The sequence below is a fragment of the Spinacia oleracea genome, chromosome 6, assembly GCF_020520425.1.
Source record: "Spinacia oleracea cultivar Varoflay chromosome 6, BTI_SOV_V1, whole genome shotgun sequence".
Lineage (NCBI taxonomy): Eukaryota > Viridiplantae > Streptophyta > Magnoliopsida > Caryophyllales > Amaranthaceae > Spinacia > Spinacia oleracea.
Window position 1 is genome coordinate 142943341 of NC_079492.1, and position 14551 is coordinate 142957891.

At 35.5% G+C, this 14551-nt stretch overlaps 1 protein-coding gene across 1 annotated transcript; it reads left to right on the forward strand.

Annotated features, from left to right (window-relative positions):
- Positions 1-1766: 1766 nt before the first annotated feature.
- Positions 1767-7826, forward strand: LOC110802117 (probable transcriptional regulator SLK2). The gene is made up of 9 exons (XM_022007548.2): positions 1767-1925; positions 4082-4902; positions 5038-5188; positions 5262-5476; positions 5576-5644; positions 5891-5982; positions 6221-6314; positions 6418-6496; positions 6996-7826. The coding sequence occupies exons 2-9, from the start codon at positions 4123-4125 to the stop codon at positions 7604-7606; spliced, it is 2091 nt and encodes a 696-aa protein (XP_021863240.1). The 5' UTR covers positions 1767-1925; positions 4082-4122; the 3' UTR covers positions 7607-7826.
- The last annotated feature ends 6725 nt before the right edge of the window (positions 7827-14551 follow it).

A 14551-nucleotide genomic window follows, 5' to 3' on the forward strand; every position in this document is an offset into this window, starting at 1 on the left:
ATAATACAACATATTAAATTCAAAATATCTAGAACATAAATTTAAAGGCAATTGAAACAAAATAATACATAAACCATCAATAATTTAGTTGGGTGAAATAAAATAAATTTAGTTTGATGATGTGACATGATTTGATTGGAGGAATAAAAAAGTGGAGTCTTAAGTGAGTCTTGAGTGAGTCTTGGATTTTCAAACTCACTTCAAGACTTGGTGTAGTCTTTTACCATATTATCTCAAGATTTAGGCTTGAGACTCACCTCGAGACTCTCTTCAAGACTAGGGATAAACTTACCCTCGATCAATCATTACTTTTACACTCAAGCATACCAATATTCCATTTTTCTTAATCCTCTTCCCGACTCCATCCGGGAAGAACATTAAGGAACAGAGTGAGTATAAAAGAAAACCTCCCTCCCCTCTTTATTTCTTCACCTCTTCTCTTTTTCTCTCTACGTTGCTGCTCAAATTTGACGCCTGCTCAAATTCGACGCCTGCTCTTCCTTATTACCAAGTTTTAGGGTGAGAATTTTGCTTCCGCTACCCTTTGCACAAATATTAAGAACAAAATGAGAAAGTTGGTTGGACATAATAAAATATGGATAAAGTAAGAAAAATGTGTTAAAAGGTGGGTAGGTGTAAGAAAAAAATGAATAAAGTAAGAGAAATTGAGTGAAAAGTTGTAATATTATGGGTAAATGTAAGGTAGTAAATTTAATGTCAAAAAATAAAGTAAAGAAAAGTGTAAAGAACATTATGAAACGGAATAAAATAGAATGTGTAAAGATCATTTTGAAACAGATATAGTATGACTTTTAAAATCAAAAAACCAAAAATTGAAAATTGTCAGTGATACCGAACGAGCCAGAGATCGGAAAAATGACCTTAAATGACCTTAATTGTGGTAAATCTACATGGATTTTCTATCATAAATCATAAAGTTTAAAACGGTTATCCGAGGAAAGACGTTTTGACGTTATGAAGCCAACAAATTTGACGAGCTTATTTTAAGCATCCACAAATATTTAAAGATTTCAATTCAAAATCAAATGACATACAATATCTCACAACTTTAACCAACTATGCGAGCTAACATCCATATATGCATACTATGATACATTCTTTGCATGGTATAAAAATTAACAACAAATCTATACTAATATATTAGAAAACGTTGATAAATAAGTCTATGTGCCACGTGACATTAATACTACCTCGGGTCCCTCACTCCAACATTTAATGCCATACACATTTATTTACAAATGATAAATACGTATTGTATAAGTCTCGAACCCATTTTCCTTCATGGACAATGATAGGGTGAAAAGGGTTGACAACCCTTTCAATATTGAATTCTGATTGATTACAAATGCATTGAAACTTTACCTTATACATTTTATCTCTCCAATTAATTACACTTATATATTATTTTATGTTATATTTATCTTAAGGGTTGTCAACCCTTAAGATCACCTAAACATTTTCCTTCATGTATTATCCCGTGGTATCGCCCGATATCAAGTAGACAAGTACTAGCTCCATTTTAATTTTTGAATAGGGAGTAAAATATTTTGGGTGCAAGCAAGCTCAATTTCTAGAATTTTTTTTTTCTTTAAAAGAAATAAATCTATTTTGATGTAAAAGAAGAAGAAAAAAAAGAGACCCCAAAGTTAGAAAGAAATCACAAAAGAGCACCTGATCCAATAACAAAACTCACGTGTCCAGTGACATCAGCAAATAGTGGTGCAGCCCTTTCCCCCAGTAAAGAGCGTGCCCGGGAACTATAAAAGAAAACCTCCCTCCCCTCTTTATTTCTTCACCTCTTGTCTTTCTCTCTCTACTTTCTCTCTCTACGTCGCTGCTCAAATTTGACGCCTGCTCTAATCGTCGCTTCATCTTCCTTATTACCAAGTTTACCAAGTTTTAGGGTGAGAGTTCTGCTTCCCCTACCCTTTTCGTCGCTCTTTTTCCGCCGATTCTATATTATTTTTGTAATGTAGGTCTGATTTTGTTGATTTTCTGCTGATTTTGGATTCTTACCCTTGTTTTTTGCTTACTTGTTCAAACATCGATTTTTGAATGATCAGCAAAATACTGTGGGCTGATAGTTTAGTTTGGGTTGCCTACCTTTTGATTTGGTTTTATTTTTAATTGTTTCTTGAATTTTTGTTGAATTTTAGGGTCAATGTCATAGTCAGTTCTGGATATTTTGATTTTGACGGTTTGAGGGTTTTTTCAGTGTCTTTTCGCCGTACCCGTTACAAACAATTAATTTTAGAGTATTTTTTTTGGGGAAAAAAATTGCTTTTTACATTTTCCTTCTCGAGTAAGCAATTATTAATTTTAATACATTGTGTTTCTTGTTCGTCAGATAAGGTATTAATTAAACTAAAACAATAACATTGCCAAAAAAATAGGTAACTAAAAAGTTGATTATTTTCCTAGTCATAGCAAAAGTTGTACAAAGAGTCAATAGACCTTTAAAATTGAGAATACTCGTTGAAAATAAAATTACTCGAAATACCGGAAAAAGCTAATTAGTCTAACCAATTTGTTTTTATCACACCCGATGACAAGAGACCATCTATTTTTATTTTTATTTTTTATAGAGTATATGCTTTGATTTGGTCTAGGGTTTGGGGGTGGGATTGGGCGTGAATTTGTGTCAATGTCAATTGGAGTGAAGAGAAGTAATTGTGTTAATTATAACAATAATTCGGGGTCAATTGAACTGATAATTGCTTGGAAATTGTGTTAAAAATATGTTCATAAGTATGTTGTAACATTAATTAGTTTAATGATTTTGTATGCTTGAGTTAAGACACTTCATTTAGAAATATGGTTACGAGACTTATGACATTTGGGTACTAGCTTAAAGAAAGGGAGTGTTTGTTGCACTTTATGTCGCCTTCCTTATTTGGACTCTTTGCAAAGAAGTTGAATTTGGTATTAGATCAGAAGTCGTACGCTCTATTTAGATTGCCTACTAAATTGCTTAATTACCAATTGTTTGTTGATTCGGTGGTGATTTGGGCTGAGCTTGGTAAGGAGGATTGCGTGTTCGATCCCCCGTAACAACATTTGGGAGGGGACTACTCGTTCCGAATCCGGATTAGCTTTAAGTGTGAACCGGGTGGTAACACCAAAAAAGAATTGGCTACTAATTAATTATATTGCATTTGTTATTTTATCAAATGATACTTCATTTGTCCGTAAATAATTTAAAAGTCCGTCACTTTTATTGTTCTTATGGTCAAAGGTGGAAAACCTTAGATTTATGGTACTTTTCCATTTACGTGTAAGAGAAAATATCATCATTTAGAATTTGATAGTTTTTTTTTTTTTTTTTGTTAAGATAGTGGATTCTTCTACTATAAATAAATAAAAAGGTAAAAAGAAGGGATAGAAGACCAAAAAATAAATGTATCCAATAAGTTTTCTCGATGATGATATTGAATATAACATATAATAATTCCGTATGACAGAAAAAAAATAGTGTTGGAAGATATGTGCAAGTGTGCAACTTCCCTTAGTTTAGTGCTGGGATACGTTGTGTAATTTATGTGTATTAATTCTATCATAGGTTAATTTGTTGTTCCTCTAAACTCTATTTTCTGCATTTTTTTTTCTCATGTTCTTCGGTTTGCCTCCTTTTTGGTGCATGAGTAATCAACCTGGTAATGAGATTGCATCATGCCATATGTTAATGTTACTAGTTTGACTTTTACCATTTAAGTTAGGACACAAAATCTTTCTTACCCAGACACGGATAACCATATTGGACACGGGTGGATACGTGTCCAATTGTCCGACACGCCTATTTCGTGGAAAAAAATTGCATGATTTTGGTCCAAAAAATAAAGTGCACAAGTATCCATATCCATGACAATGTTTCGGGGATCTGACACGGGTATTCGAGGTAAAATGAATAGTCCAGGTAAGAGAGCTCAATGAGAAGCATGTCATAGGATGCTTTAGCTTCTACTGATTTAACGTCTCATATGCTTTTGCTCTGATTTTTATAGCACACACTTAGCAATCTTTCTGGATTATCATTTTAATTTTTGTGGCATTGATCCTGCAGTCTCACCTTAAATGGTTATAGAGCCCTACTAAGCTAGGATAATGAGTTCAAACCACCAACTTCAGAACCATATGTCTGATACTGAGGAGTTTGCACAGTTGCTGAGGTCTATCTCAAACGATGACATTTTCCTCTCCCAAAATGAAGATGACTTCTCTAATATCTGGGGCAGTCAGATTCCACAACAAGATGTGCAATTTGGTCATGGGGAAAGATCAGGAGTAAGTATTGATGGAAGCTCTTTGATTCCTTCTGCTAATTCCTCATTATCCGGGGTTCCATATTTGTCAGGCAATGGCCATGGCAATGGCAATAGCAGTATAGATTCACTTGCATCAAACTGTGCAAGAAATTCAGGTACTTTTAGAGATCATCTTCCTTATCAACAGCAGAACTTCCAAGCAGAACAACTTCACCCAAGATGGTGTGGAACTGGAAGACAAGGTGACCAGCTTCCCGGTCCAAGTTTGAGGTTACCAGCACATCAGGCATCAGTTTCTCCTTACATGAATTTCAAAAAACCCCGATTAGAGATGACACCGGATGAGATGCTGCGTGCATATTCTCTGCAACAACAGCAATCACCTAGTCCTTGTCAAGTCCCTATGCAGTTGAAAAGTTGTCACCCTGTGGCAGGTACTAGGCTGTATCAGCAAAATTTAGGACGAAATCAGCAGCAGAATCAGGGTCCTCTGTTTGTTCCACGTCAGATGCCGGGAGATGCCCAACAGAAACAGTTAATTGCTGCTAGTACCATGAATGGAAGCATATGTGCTCGCCGGCTGATGTATTATCTCTATCAACAAAGGAATAGGCCACCTGTGAGTTGTTTAATTAGCGTTAATTATTAATTTTTTGGTCCATATTATTAAACTAAAAAACTTGGATTTTGTCTGAAATTATACTTATGAGTTCCACATTGGTAACAATTTCATTTTTCTATTTGTATGTTGTAGGATAATAACATAGAATTTTGGAGGAAACTGATCGGGGAATACTTCTCTCCTTTAGCTAAGAGAAAGTGGTGCTTTTCCAGGTGTAATAAGGACTATAATGATCGTTGGAAATGTGACTTATGTGGATCAAAAAATACAGGGAAAGGATTTGGTAAGCATTCTGGTTGTTTGAATTCCTGACAAATTTTATATATCTTTTACCTGTATTATTATAATTTTGGCAGAGGTAACATATGATCTTCTTCCAAGGATGAGCCAGATAAACTTCGCAAGTGGTCTTGTGGAGGAAATTTTATATCTAGATTCACCTGTTGAAAAAATACTATCAAGAGGACACATGGTGTTGTGGTTTGATAAAGCCGTAATTGAGAGTATCTACAAGAATTTCCGTGTGGTCCATGAAGGACAACTTCGCCTTGTATTTACTACAGACATGAAGGTACTTTTGAGTTATCCTGCTTATAATTTCCCATCTTTGCATGAACCAAAGTTCTGTCTGGTTGAATATCCAACACTCTTTTCTCTGTTTTCATATTAGATTTTCTCTTGGGAGTTCTGTATCAATAATCACGAAGAGCTTGTTTCACGCAATATGATTGCAGCTCAGGTAAGAACACTTTTCTTTTTATGTTTCTTCCTGATTTGATTGTTCAATATGTGAATTTTATCCTACAGTTGCCTACATGTATATTTTGTTGTTGTTTTCTTGCGTTCTTTCTCTATCGAAGATCTAGGACTTATATATGAATGCACTAAATTAAATGACACTCACTTAATTAGCTCTTAATTCTTCACAAATTCAGGATAACTTATATATGATTATAACTTATAAGACATCCTGCTTTTGATGTAGGTCAATGAGTTGGTCGAGGAGGTTTCAAAATTACGAAGCAACAGTGAATCTGAGGGAATTCATGCACAAGGTGTAGCAACATATTGCAATAGGTAAAACATGGCCCCTGTGTGATGATTGACTGAATTCCAGTTTTTTTATTTTCCTCCTTTTTCTTTGACTCTGGAACTGGATATATGGTACCTTGCTTGCATGAGTTGCATCAGTAAAATGTCACTGGTTTTAGTTATCTAACACCGTTCTTGTTAGTTTTTTAACTACTCGTGCAGTTTTGTTTACTCCATTTTCTGGTTTTGCATACTAGTTCAATGATGGTCTGTGTTCTTGTAGAGTCATGGCTGCTGGGAAAAAACTAGCAGCAAACCTGGAACTTCCTCTTGTTAATGATATAGGTCTTTCCAAACAATTTGTCCGAAGCTTACAGGTATGCTTAATAACTTACTATCTTAAAACTGCAGCATTCCAATTACTATATATGCATAACTTCCATCTGAATTCAGAAACACTCACTTGTTAAGGCTTCCCAGATGTGTCAGGTCTTTCATGCAATGAAAGATGTGATTTCTGAGGGCGCTGACAGCCAAACCAACAACTTCAGTCCCATAGGTAAATTAAACCTACTTTGAGAATTGAACTGTTATTTTTTATGGTTGATCCATGACCGCATTGTTTATCCTAGAGGTGATCAGAATTCGGGCCGGGTTGGGTCGGGCTTTAACACACGAAAAATCACGTCCAAACCCATACTTTGGTACGGGCTTCAGGCCAAATGGGCTATTCGGGCCGGCTCTGGTCTCGGTCTAAGATGCATATGTTAGGGTGACCAAACCCACACTTTTTCGGGCCGGGTCGGGTCAGCAGGCTGGGTTATAGTTGATCTTGTCTAGTATATTCTTGTTTTGTGTCCCTCCTGCAAAGGTTTACTACCTTTGCATTGTGACACTTAGTTTGATATAAGAAACATTTTTATGTGTGAAATCTGACAAAATATGGAGCATAGATCCATAACTGATATAATTTCCCTACTTGAAAAAGTCTGATTTTAGCACCACTGCTCATGGAATGGTAATGTTGTACACTAAGATTTGAAGTTGTGATCGTGCAGAGGCTCTGAATAGACAGCGTCAAGAAGCTGCAAATGCAAAGCGCAGACAGCTTATGGAGAGTAGAGTATATCAGATGCTGCAAACACCAAGTGCTGACAAAGATAACATTCAGGTGTCTGATATTATGACTCAAACACCAAATGCCAGACAACAACCCATGCCTAATCTGCAGAATCATCACCAAAAACTTCTGCAGGAAGAACAGAGGACAACTTTAGACGAACTATTAGCGCCATACGAGTGCTCAAATTCATCAGCAAAGAACTTTCCAAGTTCATCCTCTTCTCTACAAGGCCCAACTCCTCAGACCCAAATAAATGACCTTCTAGCACATATACGTGCTGGCGGAACCTTAGATAACGGCACCAATGTTGTTTATGATCCAAGCATTGGTCAACAAGGTGCAGAATTTGCTGAACTAACCAAGGTTGGTACAATGGATCAGGTTGAGGCAATAAACGCGTCTTTTAAAGGGTTTAACTACTCATCTGGAAGTAACTCATCTGCTAAGATCATTGCTGATAACTGTATGTTGAAGAAAGATACTAGTTCTGATGAAGACACCACCTCTGCTGATGCTGCTGCTCATCAACGTCTCGAGGATAAATAAATAATCACCATCATTATTGATGAATAAACATGTAGTCAGATTAGCTGTTTCAATATGAATTAGTACAGTACAATTATGTACTAATGTGAGTTATGTTAATATGGTTTTTGATGACTCTTATGCTTGTTTCTTTAGGGCTCTGTTGTTAAAACTTCATAGAACGTATTATCCGATTCTTTAGGGCTCTGTTGTTGTTAATAATAATAGTTTTTGTTATGCATTTATGTGCGTTTGTTTTTAGGGTGAGGCTCACACTGTTTTTATACATTACTACTTTACTAGATTAGGTCCCCTGAATGCCATATTCGAAAATTATTATTTAACCATATTTTTTTAAAATATTTATCCCTTATAGCTAATGCGTAATTAATAAATGTTTAGCGTGCTTATCATCGATCAGGTGTATTTTATATGTTTAATATGTTAATTTGACCAAAATATTGATTAAATAAATATCGACAACTTTTGTGTAAGACCGCCTTACCGTAAAGACCAATTTGATTGCTTAACTAATTGGTTACATCGCTTAATTAATTAGTTTTGGTGGTTAACTAATTAGTTTCATTGTTTAACTAATTGGTTTTAGTTCTTAACTCATTAATTTCGTTGTTTAACTTATATAACACCAATGTGGCCTTTTGTATAAATCCGTCTTACATAAAATTTTGTAAATATATTTTCCTTTATTGATATGATATATGACTAAAATATTAATATTATAACAATCGTCTAATACTGATATATATTCTATAACCATATCATTATTTTTCCATAAAAAAAGTTTATACTTTTATACAAAAGCAGAGAAAAAAATAAAAAATAAAATACATACATTATTTTAGGAAATGGTTTTTGGAGGTAAAATCGTAAGCTGACATGTGTTATTGTTGATGTCTGTTTTAGTATAATGAAATAGATCGAACTTAACTAGAACTGCTAAGGATAATAAGTAGTTTCCTGAACAAATCCAACTCTGGACCCTATAACCAATAGCTCAATCCTAACTTCAATGAGAAGCGGGAAACTTCATATCTCCCATATAAATAAATCCCTCGGCATTGTTGTTTTCATCTCTTCAATACAAAAAATTTAAGATGGTAAATTTCAATGAAATTCCAGAAGAAATAGTTAGAAATAGTTAGAAAAATCAGAGAGGTTTGTTCTAATTGGAGATTTGCAACAAAGGATGTCGATTTTATCTCCCCTTCAACCAATACCCCAACTTCCTTGGTTAAGCGCTAATTCCGACCACTCCATACCGCAGATTCCACAGCCATGTTCCGGAAATTCGATCTACCGGAACGAGACAACGACGACGACGACGATCACCGGCGTTATTTCTCGTCGATGGGGTGTGTGATTTCTGCAAGTAGACGAAACCGAAACATCTATTCGATCCTTTTTCTGGTAGATCTATCAAATTACGATTCGCTGAAAGATATCGATGAGTTTGATCCATGGTTTCGGCATCGTGCGACGACTTCGAAATTGTTGGGTGTACGCTATCATCAAGCAAAAGCATTCGGGAGTGACGTCACAAAGAAACAACCCAGAATAGTTGGTCACAAAGAAACAACCCTAAACCCTAAACCCCTAAACCCCTAAACCCCTAAACCCTAAACCCTAAAACCCTAAAACCCTAAAACCCTAAAACCCTAAACCCTAAACCCTAAACCCTAAACCCTAAACCCCTAAACCCTAAAACCTAAACCCCTAAACCCTAAACCCTAAACCCTAACCCTAAACCCTAAACCCTAAACCCTAAAACCCTAAACCCTAAACCCTAAAACCCTAAACCCTAAACCCTAAACCCTAAACCCTAAACCCCTAAACCCCTAAACCCTAAACCCTAAAACCCTAAACCCTAAACCCTAAACCCTAAAACCCTAAACCCTAAACCCTAAACCCTAAACCCTAAACCCTAAACCCTAAACCCTAAACCCTAAACCCTAAACCCTAAACCCTAAACCCTAAACCCTAAACCCTAAACCCTAAACCCTAAACCCTAAACCCTAAACCCTAAACCCTAAACCCTAAACCCTAAACCCTAAACCCTAAACCCTAAACCCTAAACCCTAAACCCTAAAACCCTAAACCCTAAACCCTAAAACCCTAAACCCTAAACCCTAAAACCCTAAAACCCTAAACCCTAAACCCTAAAACCCTAAAACCCTAAACCCTAAACCCTAAAACTCTAAAACCCTAAACCCTAAACCCTAAACCCTAAACCCTAAACCCTAAAACCCTAAACCCTAAACCCTAAACCCTAAAACCCTAAACCCTAAAACCCTAAAACCCTAAACCCTAAACCCTAAACCCTAAACCCTAAACCCTAAAACCCTAAAACCCTAAAACCCTAAACCTAAACCTAAACCCTAAACCCTAAACCCTAAACCCTAAAACCCTAAACCCTAAACCCTAAAACCCTAAACCCTAAACCCTAAACATATTGGACTCAAACCTTTGATGTGTTTGAATTAAATGTGATGATGGAAAAGCCAAACGGGTTGAGAGTATAGGAAATCGGGCTATATTTGTTGGTCATGGATCTACTTTCTTTGTGCTGATAATGATGAAGTACAATTACAAACATCTTCACTATCGTGGTTGCAAGTCTAATTGTATTTATTTTACCGATGACTGGTACGAGGCTTATTATGGTCACGAAAAGGGAGGGGGAGGTGATATGGGAATTTAAAAGCATTCGAGAGTGACGTCACAAAGAAACAACCCAGAATAGTTGGTCACAAAGAAACAACCCTAAACCCTAAACCCCTAAACCCTAAACCCTAAAACCCTAAACCCTAAAACCCTAAACCCTAACCCTAAACCCTAAACCCTAAACCCTAAACCCTAAAACCCTAAAACCCTAAAACCCTAAACCCTAAACCCTGAACCCTTAAACCCTAAACCCTAAACCCTAAACCCTAAACATGACTCAAACCTTTGATGTGTTTGAATTAAATGTGATGATGGAAAAGCCAAACGGGTTGAGAGTATAGGAAATCGGGCTATATTTGTTGGTCATGGATCTACTTTCTTTGTGCTGATAATGATGAAGTACAATTACAAACATCTTCACTATCATCAAATAATCGTGGTTGCAAGTCTAATTGTATTTATTTTACCGATGACTGGTACGAGGTTTATTATGGTCACAAAAAGGGAGGGGGAGGTGATATGGGAATTTATAGTTTGACACAATTTGATATTGTAAATCCACCCATATGGGTGGAGCTCCCTCGTAAACCCTAGTTAGAGATTTGTTTTGTTTTATTATTGAGAGATTTGTTTTATTGGATAATGGTTTGATCAATGTAAGTGTTCACATGCATTTTATTTATATTTATTCAAATTGTCATTTTCTTTTAACAAAATTAAGTTTGAGATTTACATAAATCTTTACTCCGTATTTATTTAAGGGATACACTTGATCGGACACGGGTATTAAGAAGAAGAATTGATTGAAATAAAGTAATAAAACAAAATAAGTAAAACAAGTGGGATTGGGTAGATATTTTAATAAATAAAATAAGTGGGGACCATGTCATTTTAAGGGGGTGGTGGCGGGGTGTAGTTCTGAAATTATTTGTTTAATAGGTTGGTGAAACATAGGATATATTAAATATATTATTTAATTAGATGGTGGGGTTGATAAGTTACTAAAAATAGCGAGTGTATCTCTTAAATAAATACGGCCAAAAAAGACAAGTATATCCCTTAAATAAATATGGAGGGAGTATTTCATAAAATCTTAATGGTTTCATTTTCTTTTTGGTGTTACCACCTGGTTCGGGACGAGTTTTGAGAGGATAGGTTTTAGTCCTTTCCCGGTGTTAAGGATGAAGGTTTGATAAACTTACTGGACTTTTATTATGGTTGTTTGAACTTGGATTATGATGTTCATGCATACATTGAGAAGTGCAAATCTGTGTTGGGAAACCTTTATGATCATTATTCATCCATATATGAACCACAATCACGTGGATCAACATGTAATGGAACAACTCTGCACTTGATAAAATTATAAATAAAAAGCTTAAAAGTTTCGTATCATCTTCTTTTTTAATGACTTGCATTAATGAATATTTGTCATTCCAACACGAGATTGATGAGAGCTTTCAAATAGTTAATGGAGCCAAAACTTGTTATAAACTATACTTTGAATTATGAAAACGAAAATACATAAACTAGATTAGGACGAGTTAATCTCTGTCCTTAGTATAATATTAGCTCCCACTATATTGTTGATGAGATTCAAAGCTAATCTACCCCCAGGATTCCCTAATCATATGAACGGATTACAGCAAGATCATCCATTCTCAGATTTCTGAAAAATATGAGAAGAACGTAATTTTCATTAATTATTATGCATTAGGTTAAATAGGAAACCAATATAACAGTTAATAAATAACTGCCTTTGGTATTATCCTATTTAAAATAAATAATTAATTAATACCGAAATATTCATTATAACCGCAAAAAAATTAACGTTAATTAAGTATGTCATTAAATAAACCGTGCGTGTGCCACTTGCTAAGTGTTAAGTCTTGATTACTAATATACAGCCATATTACCAACCCAATACTAGCACATCAAGCCCAATGCTCCACTTGGCCCAACAACTCAACCCAACACATATTCAATATATGAGTTATATAGGTATATTTAAAGACACTCAAAAGATCATATTTCTTCCACGTGGGAGAAAACTCCCACAACAACTAAATGGAGACTATCTAACAAAACTTTTACTATAGCATTTTGGCAACAACAAACTCGAAAATGGTATAGTGACAATGTTGGTTGCACAAGGAGAGCATTTTTGTTTAAAGAGATTTCCCTTTTGGATCAGTATTCATCTCTACCTCTTAAAAAAGCCGAACGAATCCTTTGGTTTTGCGTAATTTCTTTGTCTATTTTACCCCTCTCTTGGCTTTTTAATTACAGTTGAAATAAAAAAGCATTATATATTTTTTTTAATTTGTAGACACCTGAAATTAGGGGTGTTTATCGGTCCAAACCCGGACCGGACCGGACCGACTCGGACCGGACCGAAGACCGAAATTTGATAATTTGAGACCCAAAGACCGGACCGATTATGCTTGGACCGAACCCGGACCGGACCGATAAAATCGGTCCAAAACCCGGACCGGACCGATTTGGACCGGTTGTAGACCTTTTTCTATATATTTTTTATTTTTCTAAAAATTATGGTAAAAAAGAAAAAATATATATAAAAAAAAAAAATTTTAAGGCCTTTTTTGGAAGCTAAAATAAAACATATCACAATATAATAATATTTACAACATTTTAAAGGAGAGAATTAACTTTTTAAGTATTTTATAATATATTTTATTAAGAAAAAATCGGTCCGGTCCAAAATCGGGTTTTGGACCGGACCAGACCGGACCGGACCGAAGACCAGAAATTGATATTTCTCGACCCGATGACCGGACCGAACGTCCGGTCTGATCCGGTCTGGGTCGGTCCGATCCGGTCCATTTTTTCGGTCCGGACCAATTTTTGCACACCCCTACCTGAAATCAAGCCAATCCATGTGTTCTTCGTATAAAGAAAGAATTTGACAGAGTTTTTGTATCCTCTCTTTAACAAAACGTGATGTCGTATTGTTGAATTTCTTTGGGCCATTGGTTGATTATTATTTGGGGTGACTTTTGATGACCTTGTGCGTTTATTTACTACTTGGTACTTCGTATTATAGAACTGAAAATAATAACAATAACAATAATAATAACAAGAAGATGCCCAAGAGCCCACGGCCCGAGGCCCGAGCCCGGCATGGCGCGCGCGTGATGTGTCCACCCATACCACTCTCAGACTTTCTTAAACAAGAGTTACACACATTCCCCAATTAATAAACAAGGAGAATATGAAGAGTTTTTTCCATGTGGGAATCTCTTATTTTCACTCTTTTTTTCTTTTGTGTTTCCCAATGAGATTTCCAACAGTTATTCCCATTGATTATCTTAATTAATTACTATGATTACTTTTCAAGTAAACAATATTAGTCGACAAAATAGCCAGGTTAAATATGTGGTTCAGTGGACACGGTTCTACATTGCATAAATATTGAAACCCAATGTTACTCATATGTGAGTTGTCATACATTAAAGAAAGAGGTGAGAAATACCACCTTAAGCTCCCACTAATCCACTATAGCAAATTCATTTTAGTGTGAAATTTCCATTAAATTATAAGTTCACCGAACTATTCTCCTCCTTACCTAATGACTTATACCCTTTTCATTTTTTTCTGAAATTTAAGGCAAAATTGTTAAAAAGTACCTTCTTTTTATCTCACTTTGTGAGCTAATGCCTTATATTTTCAGTTTTGTCAAATATTACTTTGAATTAAAAACTTGTTTTAAAAATGGTACCTTGTTGCAACATTCCGGCCAAAATCACAATGTTTCGGCCATAAATTCTTGTTAGGTTATGATACATATGATATTACATAAATCATGCGGAAACAACCATTAACCCAGGATTACATATTATTTACACATAATCATATAGCATAATTTAGATGCATACTCTTTGTTGCGTGCCCTCCCTAGCTGCGCCTGAACCGAACAAGAACAAGTCTTTAGGACTCCAAGTGTCGTCCCTCCGTAGATAGTCCACAGCACGTCCGGATCCGCCTTAAGATTGACCAACTAGAATCGCCCTTAAGGTACTAGAATTTTCGGCACTTTTGAGCAAGATGTGTGGCTGAATTTTTCTCTCAAAAACTCACTTTGAATACTTTTAAAACTCGTTATAAATTGTGAACCCAGGCCACATATTTATAGGGTTATGGAAAGGGAATTGGAATCCTATTCAGATACAAATTAATTAAACCTAGAATCCTACAAGAACTCTAATTTAATTAATTTATCAAATAGAATTAGGAATTTAATCATTAACCGAACTCTGCACGTTT

Coding starts and splice junctions, on each gene's coding strand:
- LOC110802117 (XM_022007548.2), top strand. CDS start 4,123: ATGAGTTCAAACCACCAACTTCAGAACCATATGTCTGATACTGAGGAG. Junction 4,903..5,037: donor AACAAAGGAATAGGCCACCT/GTGAGTTGTTTA, acceptor TGTATGTTGTAG/GATAATAACATAGAATTTTG. Junction 5,983..6,220: donor GTAGCAACATATTGCAATAG/GTAAAACATGGC, acceptor GTGTTCTTGTAG/AGTCATGGCTGCTGGGAAAA.